The following is a 19,099-nucleotide window of genomic DNA, read 5'->3' as shown; positions in this document are numbered from 1 at the left end:
CTGAAGTTCTGTGCTGTGATTTGGCTATAGGGACCTAGCAAAGTCTCCATAAGACATCACTATTTGCCATAGACACCCTGATTACCATCAGATCCACTGGGTCATGTGGCCCAGGTGACAGTGCATCTAAGATTTCCATTCAAAGAAGGATTAAAAGTCTGTTTCTACTCTTGCCCTCATCGAAGGGCCATCTTCACTAGAGTATGGCATCATGTGATGGAAGATATGCAGGGGCCTCTGGGATGCCAGTGAATATGTATTTCAACCCCAGATGCTATAGCTGTTGCCTTTTATTTGGGCATTTACTTTTAGTATAGTTAGATATAATGTAAAAATTTTGAGTCAGCTTATCAAATTGAACTTCTATGCTTTTATGAGAGGTTAAAGAGATTAACAAATTTGGGGGGAGAGGTTTTGCAAACTAAAGATTTATACATATTAGGAAAAAGTTTGTTTTACTTCTGAAATAGCAATAGAGATGCATAGTTTGTTTTTTTAAAAGAGATTTTTGTTTGAACAAATACATCATTCACTGTTTATCTAAATCTCCATTTTGGATGTGAAATTAATGTATTACTGAATTTAGTTATTATTTCACGTGTAGCATAAAATGATTTCAGGGACCTATGATAGGTTTTAGTCATTTCTTCCTTTGGAATTTTTCCTTGAGTTTTTTAAAGAGAACTTCTAGGTTGTTGCATACTGGTACCATTCTACACATTCTCTTATCTTTACATTTATCCAGAGTTGTATTTACAATTTATGTTGCAAGAACAAAAGAATTGCTGACCTTTCAAGTAGGAACTAGTCAATTTATATCACATAAAAATCTTTCTTGTACTTCTGGTATAACTCTAGATGAACAGGAAAGATATGAACCTATTTAAAAGAAGGCATTTTTTGTTTTTGTTGACATAGCTCTTTTGACTTCAAGGGTTTTTAAACTATTATGGTTTAGTCTAGCTAATTTGACTTCATTACAAAAAAGTTTCATCTGACTTTTGTCTGAAGTGTGAGTTGTATAACTCAAAAAGAAGCTAGGGGTGGGTGGATGACTCAGTCAATTAAGCCTCCCGACTCTTGATTTCTGCTCGGGTCATGATCTCACAGTTGTGGGTTCGAGCTCTGCATAGGGCTCTGTGTTGTCAGCGCGGAGCCTGCTTTGAATTCTCTTTCCCTTTCTGCCCCTCCCCCGCTTTCTCTCTCTCAAAATAAATAACTAAACTTAAAAAAAAGAGGCTTACCTTTGCAGCTAGGCAAAAATAGGATGTAAAAATAGAATAAGGCTGAATCAATAGGGGCTGGAAAGAAATGTTATTGAGACAGGTAAGAACTCTGAGGCTTCAGAAACAGGTTGTCTGGGAAAGAAGTCTAGGGACAGCAAATTACTTGGAGCAAGGAGGTGCTAGTTGTTTACTCTGTAAAAATGAAAGAGATGGGAATTAAAGTATAGTGGGGAATTGGGGTTAAAGGAAACCATTTAGGAAATAGGGTGGCAAATTGACTAACCCTGGCAGGATAAGGCAGAAAAATATGCAGATGATCACAAAATAAAATGTATGGGAAAATACAAACAGCCTAAGATTAGTGGTCTCCTAGTCACTAAAGCAAACCTTGACGATAGTGTGTGTTCTCAGTTAAATGTGGACTGAAAGGATAACATTTCAAACGTAGCCTCAATTTGCAAAGTAGATATTGATCAGGAAGGAGAAATCGGTTGATGGGTAGGATACAGTTGGAAGTGAGCTAGATTATTGAGTGTGAGCAACCTGAGAGCAACAGGGTTAACTCCTAGATAAGATGGGAGAAGCTGTCTGAAATACAGAAGAGGCCAAATTGGGGGGAACCATCCAGCTAAATGAAGTTTGTTTCTTAATATAGCAAATAGTTAAGTTTGATGCTAGCTTAGTAAAATAGGAGTGTGTGTTTGTCTAATTTAAGTATCCTTGCGGGGTCATTAATTGTATCTCTAAAGTATAAAATTTAAGGTGACATCCTCTTACGTGCCACTACCGTAAGTTTCTAGCTGCTACCTAAATGCTGCAGAACTTATTTTGCTGATACTTGTATTTGATTTCCTCTTTTAAAAGAAATAGAGAAAAGTTCATTTCTGTACCCTTATTATCTTTTCTGTCATCTTTCCCCCCCCTTGACCTATTTTTCTCCTCATTGCTTTCTACTCATATTTTCTTTTGCACTAGGGAGAGGAAGTTCAGTGTCAGTATGTGGTGACATGTGCAGGACTTTACTCTGACCGTATTTCAGAGCTGAGTGGCTGTAATCCTGATCCTCGAATTGTACCATTCCGAGGAGATTACCTGATTTTGAAGCCAGAAAAATGCTATCTTGTAAAAGGAAATATTTATCCGGTAGGTAATGATGTTTCTGCCTTCTTACCCTTCTCAAGATGACTATGGGCAAAAAGGAAATGAAACAAAACTTTTACTTGGGTCAGAAGTAAGAGCTATTTTGAAGGGCCTTTTGGGCAAGTCTTTCACCTGTTTCTTTTGTCATTAAATCTTTAAATCTTTATCCTAAAATCAGAGTTATGAAATTATAATTAACTGCCCACAAGTGCATGTCTCTAGAAAGCATGAGTGCACCTCAGGAAGAGCTGTCAAGAAGGAACCTAATTCTTCCTCCTTTCTGATGAAAAGGGCACTCATAAGGGAACTTTCCCTTACAAGATGCCCAGATACCCAGCTGTCTTTCTTAGTTCATTATCGATAGGTGCAGGAAAGGGGATGTGGTTACTCTAGTTTCATGGTATAGACAGAACCATTTAAATGAAGAATTCATTCTTCTCTCTGGAACTACTGGGTTGAACCAGGTGAAATTGCCACTATTCAGCTATTTAATGTTTTTGATGGTGCCAAAACATACATTTCATCTGCCTTAACCTATTGCATTTCCACTTTCCAAAAGCCTGTACTGTAAATGTGTGTTCTTTTTCTGACAGCTCTGAGATTTTACTTGCCAGACACATAATTGCTAGTTGGTGGGTGAGGGGCTGGGAAGTGGGGAGTAACCTGAACTAGGACAGTTCTCTCTCTTTCTCTCTCTGTCTCTCTCTTTTTATTTTAACCTAGAAAGAGGAACACATGGGACAGTGTATATTGGTATCGATAGTATCAGTGTTTCCTATGTGGCATTTCTAGGCAGAAGCATGTAAACATAGAAAGAAATATCTGAGTAGCAGATCAAAAGTAATGCAAATTAAATGCATGGGAAGGAAGTGTTTTATATTACCAGTTGCATGTTTGCATGTTTAATAGAATGCAGTTTGAAGTGGGGCTAATAACTCTTTACCATGTTAAATCCATAGGTCCCAGATAGCCGGTTTCCTTTCCTAGGGGTTCATTTCACACCAAGGATGGATGGCAGTATTTGGCTAGGGCCTAATGCAGTTCTTGCCTTTAAACGAGAGGGCTACAGACCCTTTGACTTCAGTGCCAGAGATATTATGGATGTAATTATCAAGAGGTAACTTTATTTACTTAAAAAACATTTTATATGCTTATATTTTTTAGATGGGAAATTTTGTCTTTCTTGATAATTCTGTTTATTGCGTAAATCCTCTTATTTGTGATTGGTATGTTGATTTTTTTTTAATTAATCTGGATTCAGAGTTTCATGTAATACACGTAATGTTTTAACTACTTAAAGAAAATTCTGATGAGCCAGGGTGGTGTCTTGGTCAAAAAAACAAGACCAGGAGCCAAACACATATCTGACAACCCAAATCTTGTTTGGCTAATCTTCTAGTTGAGTTTGAAAAAAAAAAAAAAAAAGTTTCTTTCAAAATCAGTAGATGGCTTACTTTGATAAGATCATTTCCAACCAGTCACCATCATTTTGAAAACCACTGGAGAAATTGCTGATAACCAGTGTTGTTTCCTTTTGTGGAAAACTGACAATAAATTGTGTTGACCTGTATGGCAGATTCTTTATGGTTGTAAGAACTATTCAGTGAGATATTTTGTTTGGTCCTTTTAATAATGTTGCGCTCTACAGTTTTACATCAAAATCAGTAGAAAGCTTATTAAGCTATACTAGAGTCTCACCCTTCACTGATTCTGAAACAGGTTTTAGGGTGGGGCTTCCCAGCATGTGTGCTTGTAAAAATACATATACATTTACATAGGCTCTGTAGAGTCTGGCTGGAGGATCTGGAATATTTTACCTCTGGCTGACCAAAGAAAAGTAGGGTAAATATTCCACTTGCTTAATGGCTCTGATTTAAAGATCTGTTAATGCCTTTTAGGTGTGGCTTCGAAAGCACCTAACATTTGCATTAGTAAACCTGTTACAACATGGATGGAGCTAGAGTGTATTATGCTAAGCAAAATAAGTCAGAGAAAGAAAAATATCATATGATTTCACTCAGATGTGAAATTTAAGAAACAAAACAGATGAACATAGGAGAAAGGAAGGAAAAATAAGATAAAAAGAGAGAGGGAGGCAAACCATAAGAAACTCTTAAATACAGAGACAAACTAAGGGTTAATGGCGGTGTGTTGGGTGGGAGGATGGTCTAAATGGGTGATGGGCATTAAGGAGGGCACTTGATGGGATGAGCACTGGGTGTTAATATGTAAGTGATGAATCATCGCTAAATTCTGTTCCTGAAACCAATACCACACTATATATTGACTAACTTGAATTTTAATTAAAAAAAAAAGAAAAGAAAAGAAAACCTTGCTGTTGGCAGGCTTCATAGAATCTAGCTTGAAACCAGCATTCCCTGGGAATTTAAGTTTGGAAGGTATTCTTTGATGAAGTTTCCTTCTTACATTGGCCAAAAGTTGATTTTCTTTTAATACGTGTTTTTTTCTGACTTTGCCTACATTTCTGTGGTGCCACCCCCCTAAAAATCTCATAGTTGTAAAGATGTTTTATAGTAATAAAGAATTCCTTTCTCTCATAAAGATTTTAAATTTTTTGCTTTCAGTGGCTTGATTAAACTGGTGTTCCAGAATTTTTCCTACGGAGTTAATGAAATGTATAAAGCCTGTTTTCTCAGTGCAACAGTGAAGCACCTTCAAAAGTTTATCCCTGAAATTACTGTCAGTGATATACTTAGGTAAGGAAAAGCTATAAGGATTGCAAATATGGTTATGACCTATGTGAATTTGGCAGGTGGTTCTGACTTGGTGATTCGGTAAGCATACTTTCAGAGTCAGCATACCCAGTGAATCTTTGTGTGTCCTCTCTTTCCCAGCAAGTTGTTGAATTCCCTTTTCATCGCATGCATTGGGCCTTGCTGCTTCGTGCCCCTTGGTGCCTGAACTAGGTTCATTTATAATTTTCTAGACCACTTTACAGCATTAAACTCAAATCTCCACTGCAGCTGTATTGTGATGCCACTTTTGCCTTCATGTCTAGGTATCATGATAAAAATATCTTGCCTGAAATTTTTTAATCTTCCTGGCTACTTACTCTTGTCATTGCAAAACCATTTGATTTAAACTCTGTATGAGATCATTGATCGCTATATTAACTGATTAGGTAATAAACACATAAAAAATTACATTTTGATTACATTTTACAACCTGTTAGACATACCCCTATACATGACATCTTACCTGCTTCCTCTCTTCCTCTTTTGTTCTTTCTTGGGCCCTACTCCACTCAGGGACTCTAGTTGGAGGACAAAAGTGGGAAGAATGTGGTAACAGTCTGAGTCTTAGTGCTGTAGCGATGTGGGGCCAAGGAAGGATAACTTAAAAAAGGAAGGATAACTTTTTTCTCAAGGATAAAAGGCTCTCTGGACTTGAGCTGCACATTGTCCTAAATACCACCCAAGCCAATTTTCTTTTTCCATTTGGTGATATTTTAGGATGTTCACCTTTTTCCCTGACCAAGCTACTGTTAGGCCTAATCAGCAGTGTACTTTGAAGTACTCTCTCTGTGAATCCATCCCTCCGTGAAACTCTAGGGCACTGAATGTCTGTCTTCTCAGGAACAGCTGCTGAACTTGCCTGGGAAGAGAGCAATAATCATGTCAGCTGTCTCCCTTAGGGGAGCTAAGTGTCCTGGTCTAAATCTGACACTAATATATCATTCTCAGACCAGCCTCTTTGAATCCTTAGAAGAACTATTAAAACCCAGCTAATGTTTTTACTCTTATCTCTCTCATCCCTTCTACTCACCTCTTGAAATGGCAGGGATAAAAATATCTAGGCTTTCCTTTCTTTCACTCACCTATAAAAAAAAGCCTTTTGTGTTTTCAGTGGTCTGCTTTAGTAGACTTGTTATGTTTTATATCTGAAAATATGTTAATCAAATCTGGCATCTGTTACTGCTGTTAATATTCCTTGAATAACACAATAGGTGGACATCGTGAATTCTGTATATAAACAGTTGCAGTGAATTCAGTACCCATATCCTATTACCACCCTTTCATAGAAGCCTGGGGAAAACTCTTTCAACCAGTGGGTTTCATATGGTAGAACTGGGTTTTAGTGAATATTGCTGTCTCTGAGTGTAAGGGTGTGAATTTCATTTTCCAGTTTCATTAGCATGTAGTAGAAAAGGACACACAGCACTGTAGACAGGTTACATTTAGGGACAAATTTAACCCAATCAGAGAGTTTCTCTTTGGAGACAGAGCAGCTGAACACATTCAGCAATTCCATCTTTCCCTTAATTCCTGTATCTATTAAAAGGAAGAAATTTGGGGCGCCTGAGTGGCTCAGTCAGTAAATGTCCGACTTCGACTCAGGTCATGATCTCATGGCTGGTGAGTTCGAGGCCCCGCATTGGGCTCTGTGCTGACAGCTCAGAGCCTGGAGCCTGCTTCGGATTCTATGTCCCCTCTATCTCTGTCCCTCCCAGCTTGTACTCTGTCTCTTTCTCTCTCTCAAAAACAAACAAAAAATTTTTAAAAGAAGTAAATTATCAGTAACAAAATGGAAGTTGTAGAAAATATATTTGATAGCATTTATATCAGTTTAAACAATATCATATATAGTTTAGGGATTCTATATACCATGTGAAAATAGTAATAAGCATGGGAGTCACCTAATGCAGTAGAGTGGTTACCTCTCGGGAGAGGAAGGGATGGGATCAGAGAGCTCCACAGGGGGTTTCTGTCATATCTAGAAGCTTTATTTCTTAAGCTCTTTGGTAAGAAAATAGGTGTTTGTTATGTTATTCTCTGTACCTTGGTATATGCCTGCAGTATTAAGTCATCATAATAAAATCAGATCGATAGACTTTCCCGCATTATGAAGCTTAAGTCCTACCTGTCTTGCAGCTCAGTGCAGCGGAACCATAAATGCTCTATCATTAATATTGAGGCAGAAGCATATTAAGCAGTGTTAGATAGTAAGAGAACTGAAGCCATACTTTCAGCGGGATGTTTAGCTCAAGAGAGTGTCCTTAAATTGCCACCAAAGGGCATCCAAAAAAATTCCAAAAAGCAAAACCAAAGGGCATCCAGCGTGACTTCTTTCTGCTTAGCCAGAACATCTGGGGCGATAATTGACCAGTGAACATTGGATTGGAGTGTAAAGTTATAATCTGTCAAGTACATGTGTTAGGTATATAAATTTGTCATTGTTAAATGATGATCTCTAAGGTTCTTAATTTTATCTACGAAGTCCTTTAATTTGTTCTGTGATAAATTTGACATGGTAATCTAACAGCAGTAAGAGCATAAAAGATGAAGGCACACATGCCAAGATCTCCTTTTTCTTCCCCTTTATTTTAAAAAATGTCTTATTTGGGGAATTGTAAATTTTTAAGCAAGATTTTTATGGTGAGTGATAGCTAAAGACTATACTATGTCATTGTGAAATGCAAAGGTGAAAGCCAAACAGTTCTATAATTATAGTGATCTAGATCAAGGTTTCTCAATCTTGGCACTACTAAAATTTTGGCCCAAATAATTCTTTGCTGTAGGAGACTGTTCAGTTCATTGTGGAATGTTTAGCAGCACCTCTAGCCTCTACCCACTAAATGCCAGCAGTACTCTCCTAGTTACAACCAAAAGTGTCTCCAGACATTGCCAAATGTCCCCCAGGGGGCAAAATCTCCCTTGGTTGGGAACATCTAGTCTAGAGTTGGGCAACCCTCATACTACAAAATACCAGAGTCTGGAGAAAATATAAAAATCCCTTGAAATACATATAGCTGTGAATGCAACAAAACAAGGGGCATCCCAGGAGCAAAAACAAAAAGGAAATTGAAAACCCGTGTACAAAGAGGAATTGGTGCTGATGCTATTTGGGTGGAAGGGGGTTAGATTTGCTGATTTTGATATAAATATAACAGTTTTATTTTTAATTGATACATGATTTACATACAGTAAAATATGCAGATCTTAAGTGCTCAACGGATTTTGGCAAGTGTATAAGTTCATGTATCTGCCACGTAGAGCAAGATATAAAACATTAGGGACATATGTTTTAACTGCAACTCAAGTGCTGGGAAGGAGGCTTATATATAAAAGGTACAAACTTGGAACTGAGACCCCTGTATAAAGCCAGGGACTCTTGAAGGGCTATACCCTCAGTGAAAAGGAAGTCTAGAAAAAAAAAAAAAAAATCCCCTTAGCACCAGAAAGTGTTAAGGAATATTGTCTGTCCTGGCCTTGGGGGTAGAGGCAATGTTGGATAGGTGCAATCTCCTCTAAAAATTTAGAACCCTGGGCCCGCCCTCACAAGTGCTTAGAGTTTGACTTTGTACCACCACTTGATCTAGGAACCTTAAACTAAGAAGTTAACTTAAAAAGTAGATCCAGGGGGCGCCTGGGTGGCTCAGTCGGTTAAGCGTCTGACTTCGGCTCAGGTCATGATCTCACAGTCTGTGAGTTTGAGCCCCGTGTCGGGCTCTGTGCTGACAGCTCAGAGCCTGGAGCCTGTATCAGATTCTGTGTCTCCCTCTCTCTCTGACCCTCCCCTGTTCGTGCTCTGTCTCTCTCTGTCTCAAAAATAAATAAACGTTAAAAAAAATTTTTTTTTAAAAAGTAGATCCAGGGGCACCTGGCTGGCTCAGTTTGTAGAGCATGTGACTCTTTTTTTGTTTTATTTTTTTTTAAGTTTATTTATTTTAAGAGAGTCAGAGACAGCACATTGGGGACGGACAGAGAGAGAGGGAGAGGGAGAATCCCAAGCAGGCTCTGCCCTGTCAGCGCAGAGCCCAACCTGGGGCTTGAACCCACAAACCATGAGATCATGACCTGAGCTGAAACCAAAAGTTGGATGCTTAACTGACTGAGCTACCCAGGCACCCTGAGCATGTGACTCTTAATCCCCAGGTCATGAGTTCCAGCCTCACGTTGGGTGTAAAGATTACTTCAAAAAAAAAAAAAAAGTAAATCCAGCTTGTTCAGGTCCTGCTTCAAACTAACCATTTCTCTCTCTCTCTCACTTTAAACAAATTAGAGACAGTGACAATCAGGGTAATTTGACCTCAGACTAAGTATTACTGATACAAAGCAATTATTAGTTTTGAATTATTATTTTTAAGAATCCTTTTATTTTTATGATTTTTTAATGTTTATTTATTTATTTTGAAAGAGAGAATGTGCACATGCATGTGTGAGCAGAGGAGGGGCAGAGGAAGAATCCCAAGCAGATTCTGAGCTGTCAGCACGGAGCCCAACACAGGGGCCCAAACTCATGAACTGTGAGATTATGACCTGAGCCGAAATCAAGTCAGACGCTTAACCAACTGAGCCACCCAGGCACCCCTTTAAGAATCCTTTAAAAAGAAATGAAGTAAAATGACATGCTGTCTAAGATTTGCTTTAAAATAATCCAGTGAAGAGAGGTGGACAGTGAGTGGAGATGTAGATGAAACAGAATTAGCTGGGTGTTGATTATTGTTGATACTACGTAATATATACATAGCAGTTCATTATGCTATTCATTTTACTTTTGTATGTATTTAAAAATATCCATAAAAAAAAAAAGTGCTCCAAGGATGGTAATACTTCTGGAGCAGTGGATAGGAAGCAAATGTAAAACCTCCATGGAGGACATAACCTCAACCCATCCTGTATAGTATTCCCCCAGATAAAGTCCTGCTGAACAGGACGCCATCAAATATTACAAAGCACCATGAGTGAGAATAAGCACATAGAATAAATACCAGAATTAGACCCCTAATAACTTTGGGTAATAGTAATATTAGAAACCATAAAGTAACCTAGTGAATTTAAATGGTTAATAGTAATATCAGAAACCATAAAATAACCCAGTGAATTAAAAACAAAAAGGAACAGAAAACATGAAAAAGAATAAGACATCCCCTCCACCCCAAAATCTGAGCAAATTTGGAAACCAACTAATTAGAATTTCTAGAATAGAAAAATATACTTCTTAAATTTTAAAACTCAAATGACTAAGTTGGTAAGACCTACCTTAAAAGAAAATTAATAAGTTGAAAGATAAATCTGAAGAATTTAGAGAACATTGCAAGATAAAGGTGCATGACATAGAAATTAAAAGAGAAGAAAATAAGAAGATTCCAGACTATATCTCATAGGATTTCCAGAGAAATTAAAAAGAGGCAATACTTTGCAGAGAAGTATTTGAGAAATTCCTAGAATTGGCAAAATGACATAAGATTCACAGGATGCACGGTGAATCCCATCTCATAAGTAAACGAAATACAAGAATGGAAATAGATTATATAACTTACAATTTAGTACAGGAGGAAAGGAAAATAGAGAATATTCAATAAGCCAAGAAATGAGATGAGAAAATCTCAGAAAAATCAGGTTAAATAGCATAATATAATAGAAATCAAACTTATTGGTGATTACAATAAATGTAAGTGTACTTAATAGTTAAGGCAGAAATTGTCACATTGGATTAAAAAATGCATCTATGTGCTAGGCAAATGGCTTATTGGAAGAAAGATAAATACTGGGTCATTTCAGATAAAATACAGTCTAAGGCAAAAATTGTTAGAGATAAAGAAGTTCGCTATAAACTCGCTGCATATAACAGAGACATGAAAAAAGAGAACAAAAATGGACATAACTGCAAGCAGAAATCAACAAATCCACAATTGTGGTGGGTGATTTTAAGACATGTCTGTTGATAGAAGGTAGATCAAGCAGATAAAATATTAGAAGATTTGAATAACACAATTAAAACTCTTGATTGAATGGATGTATAGAACTCCCCAAACCCCATTACAAACTACTTGTATTGTTCAAGTTCTCAGAAAATATTTACAGAGACTCAAAAAGCTCTAATCCCTAAATCAGGTTCTCAACAAAATTCAAAAACTGGGCATAGAAAAACCATATTCTCTTGTCACAATCCAGCTAAGGTGAAGATAAGTAACAAAAATACTCTTCCTTCATGTTTGGAAATTAAGATGGAGTAGTTTACTTTCCCCATACAATATGCTCATGCGAACTTCTATTTTTAGATTAACAGTAGATCCCATGGTGAGTTTTATAAAATACTAAGTTGTCCTATTTGGAACTGGTCAAAGACATCAGTTTTAGCCTTTCATAGTTCTTTTCTAGCTCACAGGATAATGCCTGCCACAGAACAATAAAGCAATAAATACAGCACTTTTCAGATGAAGGAATGCCATTAGTTACATATTCATTTTTTTTATTAAAAAAATTTTTAAGGTTTATTTATTTTGAGAGAGAGAGATTGAGAGCAGGAGAGGGGCAGGGAGAGAGGGAGAGAGAGAACACCAAGCAGGCTCTGGGCTGCCAGCGCTGAGCCCAACGTGGGCTTGATCTCACAAACCATGAGATCCTTACCTGAGCCGAAATAGAGTTGGATGCTTAACTGACTGAGCTACTGAGGCACCCCTATGTTGTTTTTCATTTTAGAGAGAGAGGGGGCGCCTGGGTGCCTCAGTCAGTTAAGCGTCCCACTTCGCCTCAGGTTATGATCTCATGGTTCATGAGTTCAAGTCCCGCGTCAGGCTCTGTGTGGACAGCTCAGAGCCTGGAGCCTGTTTCATATTCTGTGTCTCCCTCTCTCTGCTCCTCCCCTACTCGTGTTCTGTCTCTCTCTAACTCAAAAAATAAATAAACATTAAAAAAAATTTTTTTTAGAGAGTATGCACAAATGGGAGAGGGATGGAGGGAGAGAGAGAGAATCTTAAGCAGACTTGACACAGCACAGAGCCCAACGTAGCGCTCAATCCCTCGTCCCTTGGATCATGACTGGAGCCGAAATCAAGAGTGGGACACTCAACCAACTGAACCACCAAGGCGCCCCTCATATTCACCTTTTGTTTCTAGACATATTTAAGCGTCTAGAACTTATATTCCCATTAAATTTAGCCACAGATAGGGCAAAATACATAGCTACGGATAGCTCTAAACAATTAAATGTAGCTGAATTAACAAATACTAAATTTACTAAATTGTTCTTTCAGCTATTAAAATGGAGTTTTAAAGAATTAGAAGTTAAAAAATTAAGTTTCTAGTCTTACTGAGTACTTACTATATACACAAGGCACAAATCTAGACATGAGGGTGAGGTAGGGGTGTTGTAGAAGATGCTGACCCTTAAGAAATTTATGGCTTATCTTACCTGAAATTTCAAGTGATAATACTCATCTCAAGCTGAGGTGTTCTGAGGGGGAATGCCTGTATGTAATCGTGCAAAGAAAAACCCTGAAGTTGCATTAAGTGCTGAAGAGGAAACCTGAAGAATTTGGTAAACGTTTCATGTTAGGGGCACCTGATTGGCTCAGTCGGTTGAGCCTCCAACTTTGGCTCAGGTCGTGATCTCACAGTCATGGGTCCCAGCCTGTCATCAGGCTCTGTGCCCCTAGCTCACAGACTGGAGCCTGCTTTGGATTCTGTGTCTCCTTCTCCCTCTGCCCCTTCCCAGCTTGTGCTTTGTCTCTCTCAAAAATAAATAAACATTGGGGCGCCTGGGTGGCGCAGTCGGTTAAGCGTCCGACTTCAGCCAGGTCACGATCTTGCGGTCCGTGAGTTCGAGCCCCGCATCAGGCTCTGGGCTGATGGCTCGGAGCCTGGAGCCTGTTTCCGATTCTGTGTCTCCCTCTCTCTCTGCCCCTCCCCCGTTCATGCTCTGTCTCTCTCTGTCCCAAAAATAAATAAAAAACGTTGAAAAAAAAAATTTTTTTTAAAAAATAAAAAAAAAATAAATAAATAAACATTAAAAAAAAATTTTAAACATTTCATGTGAATAGTTAACTTTAGCTTGAGCTAAAGTGAGATCCTTAGAAAAACAATATTGTATATTGTTTTTTACAGTTTGGATTATATTATAGGTTTTGAACATTTGGGCAGGAGGGGACACTGAAGATAATTGATGTTTGTAAGAGAAATAAATATGAGACACATTTGTAACTGTAGTTAATCAGTATTAACTTATTTTTGCTTAGAAGGGAAAGTTAGGGGAATGTACTAACTAAACCTGTAAGAAAAAAAAGTTTTATTTTCTTCACTAAACATCAACGGCTGGTCATGCCACTCTGTGCCCCCTCCATGTTGGCCTTCTACCAGATAAAAGGAGTGGAACAAGAAAACTCTTGGAGGTGCTCTTAACAGCAACAGCAGCATTGTTCAGGAAAAGAAGGGCAAATGCTGCTTTGATGGGTTGCGATAAGCTACAAAAACAGAATGTACAAAGTGGAGTGCGTGCTGACTGATAATGATAACATGGTGTGTCAGTTGATATGTATCTTTAAGACATCTTAGCATCAGTCCAGTTCTTTTTATGTTCTGTGTGTTGTATCTGGTTCTTACTTGGAAATACTTACACCTCAAAACTCTCCTGTCCAGATTCCTTGCAGCCTTCTGTAAGAATATTTACCTTTATTATAGAATCTTTCACCCTTGTTGTAATTCTTATTTACCTCTCTACAAATGAATAGGATAGCTCTGTGACCTCAGGCAGCTTATTTAATCTATTTCTTTGCTGTTAAATATATACTTGTATCAGCCTCTTACAGTTGTCAGAATTAGAATTCCTAATACAGAGAAAGCACTTAGTAAATAGCATATTATTATTATTATTATCATTATCTTATTCTCATTAGAGGGCAGTGATCTCCTATTCTGTCTTCCTCAAGTACTTCTCTTCATTGGCCCAGAATCATTAAAAATGCTTAATATGGTTGCCTTATTTGTTGAGTCTTGTGGTGTGTATAAGACAGCTATTTTTTTTCTCTTTTTTAAAAATTATTATTTTCTTTAAAGTAAGCTCTGTGCCCAACATGGGGCTTGAACTCACAACTCTAAGATCAAGAGTTGCATGCTCTGCTAATTGGGCCAGCTAGGCACCCCTAAGGCAGCTGTGTTCAAACTGTGTTTTCTGAACAGTTTCAAGGGAGGTACTCTTTTTTTTTTAGGTTAAGTAGGATTTATTTTCATTTGTAAGTGAACCCTCTTGCAACAGGTTTATTCAATTCTTCTAAAAATGGTAGCATTCTTTTAAACTCTTCTTTTAGAAGCAGCAGTTACATAGATGGAATATTGGATTCAACCTAAAAATGTGGTCCCTAGTTAACTTTGTTATTCTGCATATAAGCATGATAAAAGATTAGGATAGTCTTCACATTTCCAAGCAGAATACAATTTAAAAAGCTTGTCCTTACCAAACCCCTAAAAACAGCCATTTTTAAAAATGTTTGTTTATTTTTAAGAGACAGAGCATGAACAGGGGACGGGCAGAGAGAGAAGGGGACAGAGGATCTGAAGCAGGCTCTGTGCTGACAGTAGAGAGCCCAATGTGGGGCTTGAACTCATGAACCTGAGCTGAAGTCAGATGCTTAACCCACTGAGCCACCCACGTGCCCCAAAATAGCCATTTGAGAGTAAGCCAGCAGAGCATTACATCACCCCAGTGAAGTGTGGGCTTCGTTATATGCACCAGTAAACCTACATGGCTAGCTTCTGCATCCCACTTTTACAGATTTTACACCTATTATGCCAAACAGCATTTTAAACACTGACGTATAAACTCCCCAATAAGATAAAGCAAGGACAGAAATGAGAAGTGTTTATCAGAAACAGGATACACCATCACTTAATAGTCTTCAAACAGTATTGCACTTTAATAGTTTTGACAATGTGCTCTTGGAACAATCTGCAAACAACTCATTTTAACAGACAAAGAACGCTTTTAAGCTGACATGACTGTCCTAAATTGTTTATTAGGTAAGAATGTTACAAACATTGCTTACATTAGTGGTACCAGCGGAGCTGGAGAGGATTGCACCTTCTCCATGCTAGGTGGCCAGAACCACTAACAGTGTGGTGGAACTTGTGACCCTCTCCAAAGGCTGTGTTCTTGCAGCCTGCAGATGTCAGTCCTTGCATCCCCCTGTGCTTGTGGACTGGTTTGGTGATCCAGTGGGTGTCAGGATTTCTACTGATAGCTTTATGGAATGGATCAAAGAAGATAACCTCAAGATTTGTATGTGGAATCTTCACCAACCCAATAAGAATTCAGGATTCTCAGAGCCCCACAGTGGCATCCAGCTCGCTCATGTGCAACAGACTGAAGGCTTCCAGTAAACTTTTAGCTGGTTAGCACCATGATGGACAGGCTTGCCCTAGGTCACACCCTCAGGAACTGGGAGTTTGCAGCCACCACATGACACACAAATCCAATCTATGACCTAACCTTGCTTGGCTTTGTACAAGGGAGGTAGTTTTGGATTCAAAAATACTCTATTTAGATTTCATTTGTAAATTTTAACTATCTTTTAAAAAAACTAATTTTTGAACTCAAGTGTTATAAAGCAGAACTTTCAGTAGTAAAGCCTCTTACTGTATGAACATGCTGCCAGGTTGTGCTTTTACTATCATCTCTGTTTAGCTAATTGAAGGTTATCCTGATAGTGAAGGCTAAACTGTTGAAAATAGAAACAAATCACAAAAAAGAACTTGTTGCCATTTGTAAATATTTTTCTCTATAAATGTTAATTTATACTCAACAAAATGAAAAAATAAATAGAATCCTGTTGCACATATTTAGGAATGCAACTGACATGTAATACATAACTCCCACTTCTATTGCTTTTTATTAGTCAGAAGAGATTTATTTATTCCCATTGGTTGATTTTGTAATAAATTCATCTTATAAATCCAAATTAAAAATGCATCTATTTTAATTAAATGTGGGTTTATCTGCTACTTTGGGAAAAACAAATATTTATAAGTAACTTGCCATTTGTGTATTCATTTGGTAAGCATTTATTGACACTGTAATGTGGCAGGCATTATGCTCTAGGCTAAGGATATGTTTGACAGGCTACCCTACCAAACTGATAGCCTTTGGCTAAACACAAACCTATTGGGTTTCCACATAATGGTGCATTTAGAAGAATAAAGACTTTATTGCTTTAAGAATACTCTGAAACCACTGATCTGTAAAGTGTCCTGTCTCTTCTAGTCAGTTGAATACCATCATGTTTTTGCAGAGGTCCAGCTGGAGTAAGAGCCCAAGCCCTGGATAGAGATGGAAATCTGGTAGAAGATTTTGTATTTGATGGAGGAGTTGGGGATATTGGAAATCGCATTCTTCATGTGAGAAATGCACCTTCCCCTGCTGCTACTTCTTCTCTTGCAATTTCTGGAATGATTGCAGATGAAGTGCAACAAAGATTTAAATTGTAAATAATGTAAGGAGCTAAGTATGCATTTTAATTTCCACATTCAGCAACAAGAATATACTAATTGTATTCTTTACGGAAAATGATTTGAAAATCTTCTTGTTAGGTATCTCATTTAGATAACAACTGAATTGTTAGAATGCTGTAACATAGAAAAATAATTTTTTAAAGTCCATGCTCCTTTGTGAATAAAGAAGCAAGGTACAGTTGTGTCTGTACTGAATCCTTGACTGTTATGGACCTCTCCTCACCAGCCATGATCTGGAGATTTGACTCTTAGAATTTCTGGAAACGATGGCACAAAAAATTGATTATTCCCTTAACTTTTTGTCTTTATAGTATCTAAGCTTTTTTTTTTTTTTTCTCTCCTAGATCAGAAAATATAGTATAATGTAGGTTGCAAACCTCCTTTTAACTTTGAAGGATCAAATGAAAACTCACATTATTTAGAGCAACAATATTTGTATTTGGGAATTTAAAATTCTCGATTTAAAGAAAATTTATGAAATTTCACATTTTTAAGTAGTTTGAATAAGATTCTATCTCAGCTATAATATTTGTAAGAAATAACTTTGCAAAGGAAATGCAAACCCTTTATTATTCCCAGTCTTTTTATAAGTGACTTGGTGTAGGGTTCCCATTAAATCCAAACAGCAGTACACTATGAATGGTTGTTGCCTACTCTTTAGTCTTCTGTGGTTGCAAAACTAAAAGAACTTAGAACTGATAGGTTTTTATGTGAGCAGTTTTAGAATTCTGCCACTGACATATAGAACTCTGTAATTTTAAAAATTTACCTCTATATCTCTGTTTTTCAGTCATACCAGGTTTCTCAAACGTTAGCCAAGATCACTATTTTATTCATGCCTACTTGGTTTTCAGGGATTCTATGAACTTTTATGAGGATATTTCTTCATTTTGAGGAAATACCTAACTTTGAGGCATTCACTTTTGTAAACCGCAAAAGTGCCTTACATTCACGTGTACTTCATGAGTATTTAAATTATTGCCCAGTGCCAGTACTGTATACTGTATATATGTGTGTGGTATCTGTTGAAATGATTCTTGCAATTCAGAAAGTTGGAAAATAGAAATATAAATGAATTTATGGCAGCCCATTGATTGGGGAAATTTTATTATAGCACCACCAGTTAGGTGAGACATTTTCATCCCTTCCCTCATATATACTCTCTCAGGATTAATCTTCCACTCTTCATTCTTTCCTCTTATCTCTCCAAATCTGTGTGATAGATGAGTAAGAAGGATGTGCATTTTGACTGAAAGGAAAAACTTCTGTTTTCTTCTTTTTCACTTCAAGCCTCAGTGATTACATTGTCTGAGCTACCTCAACCATTAACTTGAAAGGCTACACCATCAACTCATGTTCAAGAAGTAGCACATCCCAGGTAGAGACTAGGCAGTTATTTGACACTTGGGATGAACATATTGAAAGCATTTAGAAATCATTCACAGAAGAAATTAGCCCTAATGGTTCTTCATAACAACTGATTCCTCCAAGAAATGTGACACACAGGATATTTTTCTGTTCCATCGCAAGACTATTAAGAGATGGAAAATTTTACAATTCTCTATTTCATAAACAGTGAGATTACATATATACTAAGCTGTGAAAGACTGAAATTATAAAAATAACTGTCCTCATTAAAGCAACCCTCATTCCATTTGAGTCTATATTATACCCCAAAAAATATAAGTGAAAAAAGTTATTGAAAGTGTTTTGAATGTGCAGGTTATTCTGTTTGTAAAACATTTTATATTTATATCAATAGGGTTTTGTTGTGTAATACTGATATAATATTTAAAAGTTTTGTGTATTTCTGAGATAAGAAAATGTAAATTAATATTAAAATATTTTAATGAGTTTTTGTGTTGTAAACATAATTTTTAGTTTCATAAAACTGATTCAAGTGAATTTTTTGTGTGTAAAACATGAACTATCATAGCTTTAAATAGCAGCCAACCTTAGAAAAATGAAAAAAACTATTTGCATTTAATATAAAAATGAGGTTTATATTTTAGGTAAAAAGTAGAGCACTTCCCCATTTACAAAAATGGCTTTCCACTTGGTAGTGGTGGCAATATCTGGCTCACCTCAGTGTCATCTTCATACCCCCAGAGCACCAGGGAACATGGTTTCTGTTCCATAGCAGAATATATATATAACACATAAACACACAGTGCTTTGCAGGCAGTGGAGGGGACAGTAAATCAATCAAATCGGAATTTCATAAATCATTATAGTTTCTCTTAGGAAGACATTCTGGTATGTTATCTTTTACACGGGGGTTGGATTTCTGGGCATAAGCCTCATATAAGGGTGATAGGGCACATGATCTGTCTGAGAGCCTGCTCCAACTTCTTGCCAGCAGGTTGACTGTAAAAGGACCAGAGTTAGCTACAGCAACAAACCATGAAAGTGAGTGACAATGACATTTATTGTTTCCTGTGGCATTGCTTTGGTTTGCTTCTGACTGGCAGCACTTGTAGCTTTAAA

The 19,099-nt window shown here is 37.3% G+C and overlaps 1 protein-coding gene across 4 annotated transcripts in view; it reads left to right on the top strand.

The window, feature by feature from the left end:
* Nucleotides 1-18,468, top strand: part of L2HGDH (L-2-hydroxyglutarate dehydrogenase) — a 43,389-nt gene extending 24,921 nt beyond the window's left edge. For 3 of the 4 annotated variants that reach the window (XM_019451868.2, XM_019451869.2, XM_019451867.2), the window contains 4 exons: nt 2,202-2,369; nt 3,326-3,483; nt 4,952-5,083; nt 16,393-18,468. In XM_019451868.2, coding sequence (XP_019307413.1) covers nt 2,202-2,369; nt 3,326-3,483; nt 4,952-5,083; nt 16,393-16,588 — 654 coding nt within the window. In that variant the 3' untranslated portion in view covers nt 16,589-18,468. The remainder of the gene's footprint in view (nt 1-2,201; nt 2,370-3,325; nt 3,484-4,951; nt 5,084-16,392) is intronic. The other variant, XM_053889405.1, reaches the window with a different exon arrangement.
* The last annotated feature ends 631 nt before the right edge of the window (nt 18,469-19,099 follow it).

This window comes from Panthera pardus, unplaced genomic scaffold, assembly GCF_024362965.1.
Source record: "Panthera pardus isolate Hobbes unplaced genomic scaffold, ASM2436296v1 HiC_scaffold_24, whole genome shotgun sequence".
NCBI classification, from domain to species: Eukaryota; Metazoa; Chordata; class Mammalia; order Carnivora; family Felidae; genus Panthera; species Panthera pardus.
The sequence above is the reverse complement of the archived record's forward strand: the minus strand, read 5'-3'. Positions and strand labels throughout refer to the sequence as shown.